This window comes from Mustela nigripes, chromosome 12 (genome assembly GCF_022355385.1).
Source record: "Mustela nigripes isolate SB6536 chromosome 12, MUSNIG.SB6536, whole genome shotgun sequence".
NCBI lineage: Eukaryota > Metazoa > Chordata > Mammalia > Carnivora > Mustelidae > Mustela > Mustela nigripes.
The window spans coordinates 50,128,875-50,145,616 of NC_081568.1; the positions used below are offsets into that span (position 1 = coordinate 50,128,875).

Consider the following 16,742-nt stretch of genomic DNA (forward strand, 5'->3'; position numbering starts at 1 on the left):
AAATTAGTAGGTTTCCTAGAAAGTACAGATTCCAGTGGCTCTGGAACTCTGATGGTTCAGCAATGTGGAGCTTATGTCCCTGAAAGGTACTAACTGACCAGAGCAGAGTAGAAGCCACATCCTCTAGGGAGACGCTAGTTTCACCGCAGTACCCACTGCATCATGCTGTGTCGGTCACTCAGCTGGACTCACTGTGTTTCCTGCCTGGTCCTGGTAGGCATCTGGACTTGAGACTCCTGCGAAATGCTATGGCCTTTCTGCGGAAATTCAAGTCACAGAGGTTTTCCCTGAGAAACCGAGAATGAAGTGAATGAGGGCTGGTAAGATTCTTTCCTAGGCATGTGGTGCCAGGGATGGGCAGAGCCAGTCCAGAGGCAGGGTTCCTCCCAGGGGATGCTCTGGGAAAGGCCCAGCCTGGTCCCAGCTCTCCACCTTCACATGGGGTTCGGGGACCCTCCCAGATCAAAGCCTGCTGGGGGAAGACAGCTGGAGCCATAAATCACGTTAGCCTAGGGCAGATGTGCAAGAAGCCATTTCTGTATTTCTGTTGCTGAGCTTGCCTGCCACGTCGTCCATCAGGAGAACAAACGGCTGGCAACCCTTTTCTTTTATGAACCCATATCCCTTATCCTGTCATATCTTCCCCACCAGGTGAGTGCAGTGGTGAGCTGGGACCGTTACAGAGCCTTTTACTCATCCAAAGCCCTCGAATGAGGTACTACAAGGCGGCAGAACAGATTCAAACTGCCAGGGTGTGAACTGTGACTCCTGCCTTCCTCACTGCAAATAACTTCTCCGTGCCCCCATTCTCTGATCTGTAAAATACGGCTAATAATAGTTCCTACCTTGTAGCGTTACTAGGATGATTATCAACAAGAGGAGCAAATTCCTTAGCATTGCACTTTGTACACAGTAAATGCTCAATAAATGCTAACACCTATGATTCATGCCACCGTCAGCTGGTGGTAATATCCTTCATGTTCTACTGGGGGAAGGTAGCTGAGGGCACCACCATCAAACCAAGTAAGCCAACTAACAAGATCATTTCAGATGGCTTTAACAGCTATGAAGAAAATAAGAGTAACGAGTGACTAGGGTTCTTACAGACCTCTTTGGGAGGTAACACATGCTGAGGCTTCTTAACCTCTCTACTGCTGTTACTTTGGGCTCGACTGTTCTTTTTTGTGGGGGCCATCCTGGGCTGTAGGATGTTCAGCAGGGTCCCTGGTCTCTACCCGCTATATGCCTGCCACCCTCCACCCCACTAGTGATGACCCAGAACATCTCCAGACATTGCCAAACGTCCTCCAGGAGGCCAAGAATGGGCCCTGCTGAGAATCACGGATGGAAAGGATGAAGGGAGAGGAGCATGCTGGTGGCAGAACAGGAGGCGGGGGGCGGAGTTTGAACTCAAAAGGCATGAGGAAGTGGAACCTTGACCCCAACGCAAATCCAGGCATTTACGATGTTAAACCTAAAGGGAAGCAGGTTCTCCTTGGAAAATGCATCTGCATGTCCCAAGCCTCCACACGGCTTGGCAAAAGAAATACTGCATAGAACAAAGAAAGAACTGCATAGAACTGCATAGAACAAACAAGGATGGAAGAAGGTCTACGTCAAGAGCTCAGGCGGCTCAGAAATTCAGACAGGCATGCGGTTTCCTTCCTCTGTCTTTTGGGCCAGAAAGCAGGCCCTGTGTGAAGTCCTCCGCTGGAATGTCAGAGAAAACACGAGTCTGAGTCACCTGGAAGCCAGCTAGAAATGCAGATCTCCAGACCCCACTCCTCTTGGAGAATGCCCCATGCCAGTGTGCAGGTTGCTCGGGTTTGAAAATCTCTGGAATGAACCAGGTCAGCCCCGGAGGGGCCTTCAATGCATCTCTGCGCTTTTTCAAGCTTTCCGAACTACTGCCCAGCATGGGCACGAATCAAATCCAACACGGACGGCCCATGGGTGGAAGAAGTACAAGAGGATCCCTCGGGGCAAAGGCGGGCAGGAGCCCAGGACCTCTATGGCTCAGTCCCCTTCTTGAGCCCAAAACCACACTACTCAACCAGCTCTAAAGTAACTGGTGGAGAAACTGAGGCCTAAAGACAGAGGGATAGTGAAGTGGGTGCTCTTGGTAGAGCCATGACTTGCCTTATTGTCGAATTCCCAAAACCTAGAGCCTCCTGCCTCGCCTGGCCTGCACACAGCAGGTAGGGAATCCTATCCCCAGCCCTGCCCTGCCCTGTCAACACGCGTGGTTCCCAAACAGCTATGGGGGCTGGACCTCAGCCTCATGCCCTGAACATGTATCTCCCCACAACTCCCATCCTCACTGAAGGCATCCGTGCTTTGTGAGAACCACTCAGCGCCACGCTTACACCGCATCCCTAGAAGGGTTGACAGCAAATTCCATCATCGACTCTATGGTACATAAATTTTTACTTTGTAACCCTCCTGACAGCAGTGTTTCATCAGCAGTATCTTAAACACGGTGCCCTGGTCTACTTGGCAGGTTTTCCTTTAATTCTTCTTACTGGCATATAAAACAATGGTGCATCCTGAAGGGGACTTCATGTTTGGTTCCAACATGCATTACGTCGCTTAATCCTCAGGAGAACCCTCTGGGGGGAGTGTTATCACCCCCACTTCAAAAGGTGAGAAGATGGAGGCTCAGGGCTGTGGAGGCAGCTGCCTCCCGACAGCCAGCAAGTGGCTGTGGTGAGTTGTACGTGGTGGCCTGGCCAGGCTGCGGTGCGTGGCCGTTTAGTCAAACCCCAGTCCAGGTGTTGCTGGGAAGGCATTTTGTAGATGTGACTGAGACCCTTCCGATCAGTAAGTCTTAAGTACGGGAGACTACTCTCCGTGTGTGCGCATGGCGGGTGTGTGTGTGTGCTTATGCTGTCAGGTGAGGGCTGTAGAGCAAAAACAGGTCCCCTGAAGGAGTTCTCCCCCAGAGACTGTGGCAGAAGTCTTGAGTTTCTGGCTTGCCCCACACATTTTGGACCCCAGCCTCCTGGCCTGTCCTCCACAGTTCCTGACCTGTCAGCTCCATCTGGGTGAGCCAATTCCTTACAACGCATCCCTCTGGCTACATATATCACAGGTTCCGTTTCTGTGGAGAGAGAACTGTGACCAGTACTGGTAGAGCTGGGGTGTCCAACCTTAACTTCCGCCATGGGTGTCCCCAAGGAGGCCCAGCTCCAACTCGGGGGGCAGCACCGAGCTCCAAGGCGGGCAGTCTCATGTAGCCCACACCTACCCCATCCCCCTGACCCCCCGTCAACTTCCCAGCAGGAGGGAAGACACCCCCGGGGGCTGGCAGAGAGGACAAGGGCAGGAAGAGAACAGAGACCAAGAGCAGGTGACATGTTTATTGCAGGATGCCTTCTTCTGCTGCTGGGCTGGCTGGGAGCTCTACTGGGGGGCCCCTCACAAGCCCCAGTCCCAGAACAGATGGACATATTAACTTGGAATCCAAACCAGTTTCACATAAATAGAAGGAGGTTGGCAAACGAAAAAGAGAAAAGCAACAAACGAACGTGTAGTTATCCCACACTCGAGTGACAAAGGGGCAGCAGCGCCCTTATCCATGTCACCTCTTCTTATTCTGCTTCTACGTGGAAGCTTCCACTCGCTCTGGAAATCACCTTCGGATCCAACTCAGCAGCATGTAGCTGCCTCCCTGGCAGGCCCTGAGCCAGTCTCCTGGACTGGCTCGGAAGCCAAGAAAACCGAGATGGGTTCTTCTTCAAACAAACAAACAAAAACTGCTTCTGTGGTTCTTTGCACCCCAGTTCTGATGGGTGAACACTGTGTCCCCCTGACCCCAAACCAACCAAAAAAAAACAAAAACACAAACAAACAAAACAATGAGCACAAGCCATGAGTCAGAATAGAAACATATTGCACACGGTTACAGGAGTCTTCCTGAGAGCCCAATTGCGGCAGGGACCCAAATACTGGCTTTCGATCCAACCAATCGCTTGCCTTTCAGTGGTTGTGACATATACCCATGCACGAGCCCACTCCCCAAGTCAGCTGGCATGAAGCAAATATTCCACATTTTTATCCTTCCCTATTAGCCAAACTCAAAGCCACGGCTGGGTTTAACCTCGTGCACCATTAAGCCCATGGTGGAGGGAGGTGGGGGTTGTTAGTGGTAAACCCTTGTCTACCCTTCAATCACTTTTTTCCTCTGGGTGGTTGTTGAAGTTCTACAGGTGAACACAGCATCCAAGACGTGGAATCTTCTGGAAGTGAGAGCCTGGAAACTGGCTTTCCCCAACCACAAGCTTCTGAAAACGCATTTTCTGCTGTTATAAGCTGGGTTCGAACCTACAGCTTGCATGCGACAGGCAGTGTGGCAATCTACCTTTTTCTTCTCCTAAGGAATTTTCAAGTATCATAAAATCCCTGATACAGTATGTAAACAAGATATCTTACTGAACAGAAAGCTAAGTCACTTCGGGAAGCAGCAGCGGGTGAAATATCTAAAAAGCCAAATAAGGTTTTAGATTTAACAACAAAAGCAAGACAACCACCCACCGTGCCTTAGAAGGCAGACGCTCAGGCAAAAACACACGCAGGCTCCTCTGTACGGAGCCAGGGAAAGAGCACCAAATTCGGCATCTGCCGGGGGTCCTGAGAACACGTCAGGCAGTCCCTCCTTGTTCAGTGTCACCGATGCCGGCAAGGAATAAAGTCTTTGATGCCAGACACCAGACATGCTCGTGGACTGACCGGTGTCCAGTCTCCTGGCCTCTTACCAGGTCTTTCTCACTCCACCGGGTCCCTCCTCCAGAGGACTGTGGCTGAGCCGTCCCCCTGCACCCCAGCTGCACATGTGGAAGACGTTTTCCAGAGGAATTCACTCGGGGGAGGGATGGCATTGACTATTTTGCTCTTTTGTTGGCTTTCATTAAAAAGAACATGAACCCTCTGTGTTCGAAGTCAGCGAGGCTCTGTGGGGACGGCTTCCCCGTTGCCTCACTCAGCTGAGCTCCCCTGAACCGTGTCCTCTTCCTCTGCCCAGGTGAGTTTCCAAGGCCTCCCTGTGGGGACCAAAGGTGCCCTATCTGTCGAAACAGCCTGTGGGGAACGCGTGGCTTCCGCTGAAGTAGCTGCTTCCGTAGCTGGTGGTGAGGCAGTGCCTGGGCTCGGCTGTGATGGCCATCTGCACGCGGAGGGGCGCGGGGAGGGACACAGGGCACACATCCAGGGGCTGGAGGGTGGGGTACAGGGTGTGGAGGGATGAGCCGGATCCCCCAGAGAGCAGACTCCCGGAGCGGTGAGCCTGCAGCGAGTCCCGATAGGCCAAGCAGAGGTCCTGCACGGGGGTCTGGAACGAGGCCAGGCCCGGCGTCGCTGGCTGGCTGAGGCTGGGGTAGGCGGGCGGCTGGAACAGCACTTGGGTGGGGGCAGGGGCTGTGCTGGGCACCACTGCCAAGGCCTGGCTCTTGACTGCGACAGCGTCCTTGAAGACGTTGTCATAAGCTCTGAAAGGAGAGGACCTGGGTGAGACCTGAGGTCAAAAGCCATAGCAGCAGACCCCTGAGTGAGCCCCTAAGTGGAATTCGAGATCTGTGTGCTGTGACCCCACGGCCGCGCCCAGCCCATGCTCACTGCCCGCAGGGCCGTCACCGCTCTTCTCTGACAAAACTCAGACCTCAGACCAAGCCCGGATCTGCTTCCTACAGAAACCCCTTCTGGCCCCTGGAGACTAGCCTCGCTGTCCTCTAAGCTACTACACTGGCCCATCTCAGCAGTCAACCCCCCAGATGATAAATTCCGGGTTACCATCCGGCCCCTTGCTGAGCGCAAGCTCCAGGAGGGATAGCCCGGCAGCTGATGAGAAAAACCTCTGCCTTCGAGGCACCCCCGAACAGATCTCAAGCCAGCCACCCTTGGGGCCTACGTTTCACCTTCTGAAAAGGGGATCAACAGGTTTATTTCCATCTTTAAAAAAAGCTTCCCATAAAACTTCTTGAAATAACAATTCCATTAATCTAACAGAGATTCAGGTTAAGACTGGAGCACAGGGAGGCCTCGGATCTGAGAAGCTGGGCATCCCAGAAGCCACCACCATGGTGAAGAGGCAGGGCTGGTGGCTGCAAATCTGGGGGCACCTATCTGCATTCAGACCAGAAGATATGCTCTGGCTCTGAGCACCTTCGATAAACACAGATTTTAAAACAAGGTCCAGGGAGCAGGGTGGACGGCTTGGAAGAACAACACAAAGGCAGCCAGCTACCAGCAAAGCTTCCTTCACCAGGAGGCTGGGAGGCAGCTCTGGGTGGGGGAGGGGGCCTGGCCCCTTGGTGAGTGGGGCCAGCATCTAGCAAATGCTGCCACCTGTTGGGCGAAAGAGGAAAGGGGTGCAGCTCAGGGGACTTCTCAGTTCTCTCTGTCTCCTCCCTGAGGTCACCACTGAACGCTTCCTCCTTCAATACCAGTTTCATAGCGATGGATCTATGCTGCCCTTACGCACCTTCTCTGATACACCCAGTATGTCCTCCCCAGTATTCCCACTGAGGCCTCTTATGTTAAGCCCCTCTGAGCTTAGCTGGCTAAGAGGTCAGCTTTGTGGCCACGTCTAAGGAAAGTAGCTTATCACGAGTGTAATCATTCAGTGTAACCATCCATAAGGCTGACTGATGTACCGGGGCTCAGAGCACACAGCCCAGACACTCAGAAGGGTATGCACACACAGTTTCTCTTTTCCCCCACCCCTTGACCTTAACATTGCAAACCCAGAGCTACCCAAAACAGGAAGGTTCACCTCTGCAAACCTCAATTCTATCAGTTGTCACCATGGCTCACTTTACGGGAGACACTGCCTAGGGGAGCCACCACAATCCTCTGACTCTGAGAAACTGTGTAACATGGGTCTCGAGGGCAAGTGCCTGGAAGTTCCAGAAACACGGAAAGATCAGGGGGTGGAACTTACACCAGGAGGATTTCAATGCACGTGCTCAGATGTTCTAGGGTGTAATTTGAGATCCTCTGTAGGTCTCTGGTCCAGTAGGGAGAAAGCTGAAGGCAGATCCTGGCAGCCCCAATGCAGGCCGCAGCAACCACAGAGGGCGGGAATTTGTAGAAAATATGATCTGAAAGAGAACCATGGCCGTCAGCACCACAGAACCTCGCTCTGGGCTCCCAGGGCCTCAATAAAAACCTGCTGAATGAGTGAACAGCCATAAGCATCTGATACTCAGAACTAAAGGTGAGGAACCTTCTCCCCCCTCAGCTCGACGGACCTATGACTGGCCAATCAAAACTACACGTATGTAAGGAATCCATGAGCTGTTTTGGTACACGGATACGGCATGAAATGAATCTTAGTGTCCTACTAACATGTCTGGCACCACGGGGAAGCCGGCCCTTCTCATGTGCAAAGGCCAACTCCTCAGAGGCCCAGGATTTTCACGAAGGACACTGGGGATGAGTGTGTCCTCGTTCTTATACTGCTTATCATTTCTGACAACTTCGGCATCGGCCTGTTAAAGTCAGAGTCAAGCAGGTGGCATTACGGTGACAGGAGCCGGCACAGAGCCAGACTCCTTCAATTCAAGTCTTAGCAATGACCTTGGGTAAGTTACTTCACCTCTTGAGCACCCGTGGAGGAAACAGATTTGTAAAACAAGAATAACAGAGTGATTTTCATGCGGAGTCACTGGGAAATTCCAATGACATCATATAACCCAAAGCACTAAAATAAGTGGCCTGGTTCACAGTATATGCTCCACTAATGCTTGATATCCTAATTGTTGATCTTGTTACTCGGAACCATTTTGGTTTGGGGCGGGTTATCGGGGGTGGTTGTATCAACAGTATTTCTGACCTGGTATTTTAAGATACCAAGATACTTGGATTTTAAGACAGTGGGACGAGTCAATTCAAATAATGTCCCCAAACAGGGTAACTTTATTGTTAAACATTATTACTAAAACTTACCCCTCCCCCACCCTACCTGTACAATGACAGCTCTTCTGGAATGACCTAAGACCTAATGATCATAAGAAAAATTAGCAGGTGATCAGTACATCAGTAGGGTGCCAGCCGCCGGTATCCAAGCTGCTATTTATCGTTACACAGTATCAGTAATGCTGGAAGACCCACTGCCCACCCCTTGTGGACCCCTGTGAAGTAGGAGAGTTCTGGGTGGATGGGCTCTCCTCAGTAAGGACTCCGTGCGTGGACATGCCTCTGTGTGGTTGGGAAAGGGGAACAGGTCTGGCCGTCGGGCCTCACCTTGCAGGGTGACCTCTAGGAAATAGTGGGCGTACTCCTTGAGGCACTCTTTGGTCTTGTGGGGGCAGGTGGCAGGCCAGCTGTGGCAGTGTTGATCCTTCTGGCTGACGGAGGCCAGGAGGTAGTAGTCCAGAAAATGGGCAGGCGTGGGCAGGCAGAGGTTCCAACTGAAGGCCTCCAGGAGCAGCAGCTCCGTGTTGAGCAGCTCCTTCTTGGTGAGGGTGAAGTTCTGGCCGCTCAGGACCCTTGTACTGTTTATCTGCTCCAGCTTGGGGACGTGGTCTTCCCTATCCTCAAACTTACCTGCGAGAGAAGCAGAGGTTACTGGAAGACGGCACTTGCCTGCCCCAAGAGGTAAAGACCCACCTTCAAGTGCCTGGACAGTGCAGGCATGGAGGACAGAAAGCTACCTACTGCCAAGGGACCAAGAACACAGATTCTGGATCTGACACACTAGGGCTTGGCTCCCCAAGCCATCACTTCCAGCTGCGTGATCGTGCCCAGGTGTCTCACCCTTTCCGTGCCTCGGCTGCCTCCTCTGTAAAATGGAAACTAAACCTCATAAAGCTTGTCAGGGACAATGAGGATGTGCACACCACATGTTCAGGCCAGCACGTGGAACACAGGAGGTGCTCAGTGGCCATTAGCGACAGTAGCGAGGGCCTGGGAAATAACGGAGCCCTCTCTCCAATCCCGTCTGGCCCTCACTAGTTCAATCTCAGGTCAGGGGTCAGACAGCCAGAGTCAGAATGACCTTACAAATCTGACCCTGCCCCCCCCCCCCCATGTAGAAAAGCCCAACAATGGCTCCCCATCCCCTCAGCCCTGGGTTTAAGCCCTGTCAACAGGTTTTTAGCTTGGATTCCCTCAGAAACGGTTTGCTTCGGAGGTGAGCCTAGGAAAGATGGGTAGGTGGGGAATGTGGGAGAAGACAAGAAAGGGAGGAAAGGCAAAAAGGGAACATTATCTTGAAGTTATCCATACCCCCACCTTCACTGCAGCACGGACTACAATAGCCATGACAGGGAAATGACCCAAGTGTCCACTGACAGATAAGCAGGTAAAGATTTGGTCTTTATATACAACAGAATAATATTCAGCCTTATGAAGAAGGAAATCCTGCCATTTGCAACAACACGGATAAACCTTGAGGGTATTACGCTAAGTGAAAGAAACCAGGAAGAGAAAGACAAATAATGTATGATCTCACTTATATGTGGAATCTCAAACAGCTAGACCATAAACACAAAGAAGAGACTGGTGATTACCAGAGGCAGGGGTGGGGGAAACTTGTGAAGGTGTTCCAAAGGCAAAAACTTCCAGGGGCACCTGGGTGGCTCAGTCAGGTAAGCCTCTGCCTTCAGGTCAGATCATGATCTCAGGGTCCTGGGACGGAGCCCCGCATCAGGCTCCCTGCTCGGTGGGAAGGCCTGCTTTCCCCTCTCCCTCTGCTGCTCCCGGGGCTTGTGCTCTCTCGCACATGTTCTCTCTCTCAAATAAGTAAAATCTTTTTTAAAAAAATTCTCATCACTAGAAAAAAAACTGTATGTGAGGTGACAGATGTTAACTAAACTTACTTTGGGGATCACTGCACAATACATACATAGATCAACTGGTTTTTACACGCGTGAAACTGTGTAATAATAACTGTGTAATAATACAACGATGTGCTCGCTTCAGCGGCACATATACTAGACTAATACAACGTTAAATGTCAATTATATCTTAGAGAAAATGGGTGTGGGTGTGACATTATGGACTTCCTCCTTCCTCCCTTGGAGTGCCATGCTGGGAGTGCAGGTCTAGCCTGCTGGAGGTGGGGAGACCACGAGGAGAACAGAGGTACCCAGGCAACAGCCAGTACCACCTCTCAGACACACAAATGAGCCCTTCCAGCCACGTCCCTCCGGGGCTGGATGAATGAGCGCGGATGAAAATGGCAGAGGAAACGCCAGGCATGCAACCCACATCACTGCTGTGTAGATCGCCGAGTGTGGGCACAATCTGTTTGGCAGGAACAGATAACTGCGATATATTCCTATCAAATGGCAGCGGCAAAAAGATGTGAAACCCCCCCACACAGGCACGTCACACAGCTCAGAAGGTACTGAAGGAACCGAAGGAACCATGAATAAATACCGGAAGGTCCTGGAAACAAACGGCATGAAACAGAGCCGCATGGGGCTAGACACAAACACACATTAAACACGAGCCTCAGCGACCCCATTCCAGGGTCAAGGGAACCGAGGTGTTTACACAGCAATCCTGGCACTCTGCAGGGGCGGGGAGCTCCAGGGGCGGCCTGCACGGTGGGAGGCTCTGCAGGTGGGGCCGCCACGGGCCTCCCAGCCTTAACCCATCCGGCCCTGCAGAAACCACACACACCTGGCTGTGGCTCCGTCCGTGCCCTTCTCTGAAGCACCCCCCACCCCCAACCCCGGTGGCCCACCAGCCTTCATCTACACAGCCCCCTGCCTGGGGCACTCTTCCCCTTCCCCTCTTCGCTCTGCCAACCTCTCTCCCTGTCCTTCACCCACATCCCTGCCCCTTGGAAGCCTTCCCTGACCACAGTCCCCGTCCCACCTGACCCTCACAACACAGTGACTCCCGAGCCTGGCCTCAGCGTGGTCGCCTGTGGCCTCTGAGCCCAAGCTGACTGCAGACAGAACAGCTGAGTGAGTGTCAGGAGAGACGGGGCAGCCTGCTGAGCTCAGAAAGCACGCGTCTGTCTGCGCCGATTAAAAGCACGACAAACCATCTACACACCTGTGCACCACAGTGAGCTCCTCGTGACCCAGTTCCCATCAGATTTCCACCCTTCTCAGGAGAGAGAAGCGAGGAACCACTTCAGGCTGCCTTACAGCAGATATAATGCACATCTCAGGCAGACCTCAAAAAATGTCCCTGAGAAATGAAACACGGCCTCTGGGAAGCAAGCATCTATGTCTTCTCAGAGAGCCGTAAGGAGGCCACTACGCAGGCAAAGACGGTGTGACACAAAGCCTGGTTTCTGCCGGGCAGGAGCAGAGACGGCAGAGTGGCCCCTCCACAGCTGACCACAAGCCCGGACCTTCTCCTTCCGGAGCTCTAACGTCAGGACCCAAGCCTGGCGGGGTGCCACCTTCAGGGCGCACACCTTCCCCTGTCCTGCACACAAGGGCAACTCAAGCAGGAACAGCAAGGTCAATGCTGCCCAAGGGGCAAGAGCCGCTGGGGCGGGGCCTGGCTGACGAGGCCTTGCCAGCCTCCTACAGCCCCCTACACCCTCCCTAAGCAGGGGACCCTTCCTCCAGCTGGGAGTACTCACCCCTCACTCACCCTATCATGCGTTCTCCGGTTCCGAGGCCACCGGATGTCATCAAGGCACTTCTCATGCTCAGACTACTTAGTATCAACTAGTAATATTAATGACTAGCACCTAACCAATAGGTCATTAAATAGGTTGAAGCCCTTGAGGACAAGAATCTCGTGTGACCCATCTGCAGTTTGCCCCCAGGTCCCAGCACACTGCCTGGTAGTAACTGCCCCATGAATATTCGTTGAAAGGATGAATGGTATTCTCTTAATAGCTGAATTTTAGGCCATCTTAATTGTCCTCTGATTCTCTCAGATTACCTGCATCCCCTAATTTTTTTCTCCAATGAGCCTATCTTTGTGCAATTTAAAAAGAAAGAGAAAATATTTTTGCAAAATTGTGATGTTTTCCCTGAACCTTGTGCTGAACTAAGCCAACTCTGTTCACAGTCACTCAGGGGATACAGGGACTCATTTCTTCCCCAGAGCAGAGGGTGGCACCGTGAAGGTCATAGCCCCAGCAAAAGCGTGTATCAACCTGGGGGTGGTGCTAAGACCCTCGCCCAGCAATCTGCTCTGACCGGCAGCTGTGCTCAATGAGATTAGTTTCCTGCCTGCCCTCAGAGCTTTTCAAACCTTTCAGAGCTCTGCCTTTTCCCTCGTCACCAGGCCCTAAAGGATTACCCTCCAGTGGAAGGGGCCATGGATTACTAAGGCATCTGAATTCACCTGCTCCCCAGGCTGGAGAAGCTGCTGCAGGCCAGGGCCAGGCAGAGCGGGGTCTGAATCCTCAGTGAGTTTGCTCTGGACCTGACATTTGTCAGAGCAAAAGCTCAGAGAACTTCGCTGCACATCTAGCAGTGACCTCGTAGTTCCTGCTCTTCGCGGCTGGCCGGCAGACCCCAGCTGAGCAGCTACTCCCCAACAGGAGACAGTTCGTGGCCAGAAAAGATTTTATGAGTTTCCTGGTGCCGCACGTGCCTGGCGGACACTGCCTCCCCTCCTCCCACGACGAGAGCGCAAGAGCGCGCCAGCCCTTTGTCCCGGGTGCCTCGGCCACCGAGCGCGGCCACTCAGCCGCTTGCTCCTTATCGACAAAATGCATTGACACCAAATGCCTGGAACTCTTCAGGCAGGTCCCACGGGATGTGTGAGGGACAAACGTCTGAGTCTTTCCAAGTCAGATCAGAGCCACACACTCACAGACTATGACTCCTTCAACGTGCGTTGTATTTGGAAAACGTTCAAATCCACAGGAAAGATGAAATGATGTTAACAATGAACACAAATGGCCCTTTAGCCAGATTTACCAAGTGCTGACTCTGAGTCACATTTGAGGGGTGTGTGTGTGTGTGTGTGTGTGTACACACACACTGGTTTTGCGGGAGGGACCATTTCTAGCCAAGCTGCAGACGTGACATGCCACCCCTGGACAGCATCCATGCCTGACGTCATTTTCCTACATAACCAACCCTACAAACATCAGCATTAATGCAGTAACATTTTCTTTCCTTTCTCTCTCTTTTTTTTTTTTTTTTTGAAGTAGGCCCCACACCCAACAGGGAGCTGAAACGCACCATCCTCCACCGAGAGTTGCAGGCTCCTGGCTGAGTAGCCAGGTGCCTCTGCAACAGCATTTTCTCATACTCGATCCACATCTGACTTTCCCCCAACAGTCCCCAAAATGCCTTTTGGAACTTTTTGTTTTTCTGGATCCAGATTCGACAAGGCTCACACATGGTGCCTGTTACATCTGTTTAGTTCCATGCTTTGCTCTTCATGGCACTGACTCTGGGTGAATCTGCACCCATTTTCTTCTCAAATGTCCACGTTCTGGGGATGCCTGCCTGGCTCAGTGGTGGAGCACGCAAGTCTTGACCCCAGGGTTGAGTTCAAGCTCCGCGTCGGGCCTAGAGCTTACTTAAAAAAAAAAGAAAGAAAAAAGAAAAATTACGCCCCATATTCTGGACTGTCTCCTCAGCACCCAACAGGTTGGGTAAGGAAACTACAGAGGCCATGTTCTGTCGCTTCTTACCGGATCCCATCAGGAGTTACATCATGTCAGTTTGTCCCAGCAATAGCGATGCCACATTAGATCACTTGGTTAAGGTGGTGGGGACACCAGATCTCTCCATTTTAAAGGTACCATTTTCCTGTGAAATTAGTAAGGAATCTGTGAGGTGGCACCATCAGACTCCGTGAATATCCTGTCCTCCAACAACCTAACTCAATGCTTTGGCATTCACAAATGAGTCTTTCCTGAACAAATAATTACATTGGAGTTGAAAAAGTATTTTTTAACAAAAGATTTTATTTATTTGACAGAGAGTGAGCGAGAGAGGAAACACAAGCGGGTAGAGTAGGAGAGGGAGAAGCACATCTCCCCGGGGAAGGAAGCCTGGGATCATGACCTGAGCAGAAGGCAGAAGCTTAAGGACTGAGCCACCCCAATACCCCCGAAAAAGAATTTTTAACAATTCTATCACTCTATCTACATTTTACTTTCTTTCTTTTTAAAAAAAAAAAAGATTTTATCTGTTTATTTATTGGACAGAGAGAGGGAAAACAGGCACGGGGAGTGCGAGAGGTAGCCTGATACAGGCCCGAGCTCAATCCCAGGACTCTGGGATCATGACCCAAGCTGAAGGCAGATGCCTGATGACTGAGCCACCCAGACGCCCCATCTACATTTTTCTTTTTGGATGGTCACACCACCCAAATTTGAGCAGGGGGAACCTTATCGACATACTTTTAAAGACTTCTTTTTTTTTTAAATCCTAAAATTCCCTAAGCACTCACTCTGGGTCTGGAGCTCAGGCAGAGAAGCACGTGAGCCCTCAGCGCAGCGGAACCTGTGAAGAATGCTGTTGAGAGCCCTCTGCACACCTGGCTGACGGTTCCTCCCGCTTCTCCGGGGGCTGGTGCACAACCTGGAAGGCCGCAGCCAGTCCACGCAGGTCACACAATTACCGTGCTGACCACAGTGAGTCTAGCCAAGTGGCCTAATCAACCACAGAGGCAAGACAGCTGTCAATTCAGCAAGCCTCCAAAGGGACCCTCACAGGCCAGCTTTTCATGCCCCCCCCCTTTTTAAAAAAAGATTTTGTTTTATTTATTTGTCAAAGAGATAGAGTGGGCCGGGCACAAGAAGGCAGAGGCAGAGAGAGAAGCAGGCTCCCTGCTGAGCAAGGAGCCCGACATGGGACTTGATCCCAGGACTCTGGGATCATGACCTAAGCGGAAGGCAGTGGCTTAACTGAATGAACCACCCAGGCGTCCCATCCCTTTTTTTTTTTAATAGCATTTTTGCTTGTTGTGTTAAAATGCACATAACATAAAATTTACCATTTTAACCATCACAGTTCAGCAGTCTTCCGGACATTCACACTGTTGTGCAACCAATCACCAGAACGCCTTTCATCTTGCAAAACTGAAACTGTATCCCCATGAAACAGTAACTCACTGTCCCTGCTCCCCCCTCCCCTGGTAACCACCATTCTATTTTCTGTCTCTATGAACTGACTCCTCCAAAGCCTGGCTTTTCTTCTTCCACCCAAGGTCCTAGCAAACAAGCCTCAAGCTGGGCAAACAGAATTCCTGACTTTTCTGAATGAGGGCCAAGAGACACAGTATTTTTAATAGCTGAAAGAATGTTTTATTTTGGAAAATTTTAAATATACCAAAAAGAGAGAAATGTTATAATGAACCCCCAAGAAGATGTTACCTACCTCCAACAATCATCAACATTTCGACGCCCTTTAGAAAAATTCCAATATGAAACAGTGCACGTGCAGAGTAGAATTCTGTAAAACGTCAGTGGGGCGCCATCTGTGATATCCAGGCATAGGGCTGCTCATCCATGACTAAGCAGGTGGCTTTACACACTGCTCCCTGTGAACCCCCCGTCCCGCCCCAGTCAGTCCTTCAGGTCCAGCAAGATGCTGGATGGCTCAATGGGATAAGCCTCTGCCTTTGGCTCGGGTCATGATCCTGGTATTGAGCCCTGCCTGCATTGGGCTCCAGCTCTCCATCAGGCTCTCTGCTTCCCCCTTCCCCTCTGCCTGCCTCTCTGCCTACTTGTGATCTCTCTCTCTGTGTCAAATAAATAAGATTAAAAAAAAAAAAAAAAAAAAGGATGCCTGTCTACAGACTCAATTAGGAGCTAGACCTAGGTTCCAATCTGAGGTCAGTTCTTGGCTAAGGAGAACCAGGTTTTAAACAGCTGGACCCCCTTCCTACCTAAAGAAATGCAGTTCTTCTCTCTCTCTCTCTCTTTTTTTTTTTTTAAAAAGATTTTATTTATTTGACAGAGAGAGTGCAGACAAGCAGGGGAGGGTAGAGTTTGGAGCAGCGGGCTCCCCGCCTAGTAGGGAGCCCCACGTGGGGCAGGATCCCAGGACCACGACTTGAGCCAAAGGCAGACCCTCAACAACCGAGCCACCCAGGTGCCCCTAAAAATATTTTTAAAAATAGGCTTCACACCTAGCATGGAGCCCAAAGGAGGGCTTGAACTCACGACCCTGAGATCAAGACCTGAGCTGAGATCAAGATTCAAACGCGTAAGGGACTGAAGCACCCTGACACCCTAAACTGCATGCTTTTAAAAACAGGCAAAGCTACTATTCCCCAAGAAGGGCCACTCTCCTATTTTAAAGCCCCCCCACCTTGTCATCTGAGAACGAGAACAAAATCGTGTTAGGAAATGAGACCCCCATGGCTATCCCACACCCCTCAGAAGCCCTCTGTCCTACTCTGTAGGGTGCTAACGTTAAGGGATAAAGAACCACTCCAGAGGCTTCCCAGTCTCACCTGGCCCTCTGGGTGGGCCCAACAGCTTCGGAGGTGACTGGGAAGGGCTGGGCAGTAGAGGTAGCAGAAGCCCAAGGGGAAGCTTTCCCCGGTACCCAGGGGTAGAAGGACAGGCCCATGAGTTCCCGGGCAGGACCAAGCTGAATGCAGACCTTTTGGCTGTTAGTTCTTTCTTCCACAGATTCTTCCTTCCTATGAGGGCAAAGAAGTGGCCACCAGAAGGGGCAAATATTTAATGTGAGCTTAGAATATTTAATGTGAGCTGAGAATATTTAATGAAAGCAGAGAATTCTGTGACCAGAGAGAGCCCAGGTTTTGAAGAAGGCCCTGACTGAAAACAGGTTGGGAATGCCCTCCCTAAAAGTCTCCTAAGTTCAGGCTCAGGTGCCAGTTTTCCATCC

The 16,742-nt window shown here is 51.4% G+C and overlaps 1 protein-coding gene across 3 annotated transcripts in view; it reads right to left on the reverse strand.

Moving 5' to 3' along the window:
• The window catches only part of CCNJL (cyclin J like), a 102,318-nt gene that overhangs the window by 43,802 nt on the left and 41,774 nt on the right, over positions 1-16,742 (reverse strand). For 2 of the 3 annotated variants that reach the window (XM_059417292.1, XM_059417291.1), the window contains 3 exons: positions 8,239-8,541; positions 6,935-7,094; positions 3,345-5,483 (listed from right to left, as the gene is read on the reverse strand). In XM_059417292.1, the coding sequence (XP_059273275.1) occupies positions 5,060-5,483; positions 6,935-7,094; positions 8,239-8,541 (887 nt within the window). In that variant the 3' untranslated portion in view covers positions 3,345-5,059. Of the gene's footprint in view, positions 1-3,344; positions 5,484-6,934; positions 7,095-8,238; positions 8,542-16,742 lie in introns of those variants that run through there. The other variant, XR_009407415.1, reaches the window with a different exon arrangement.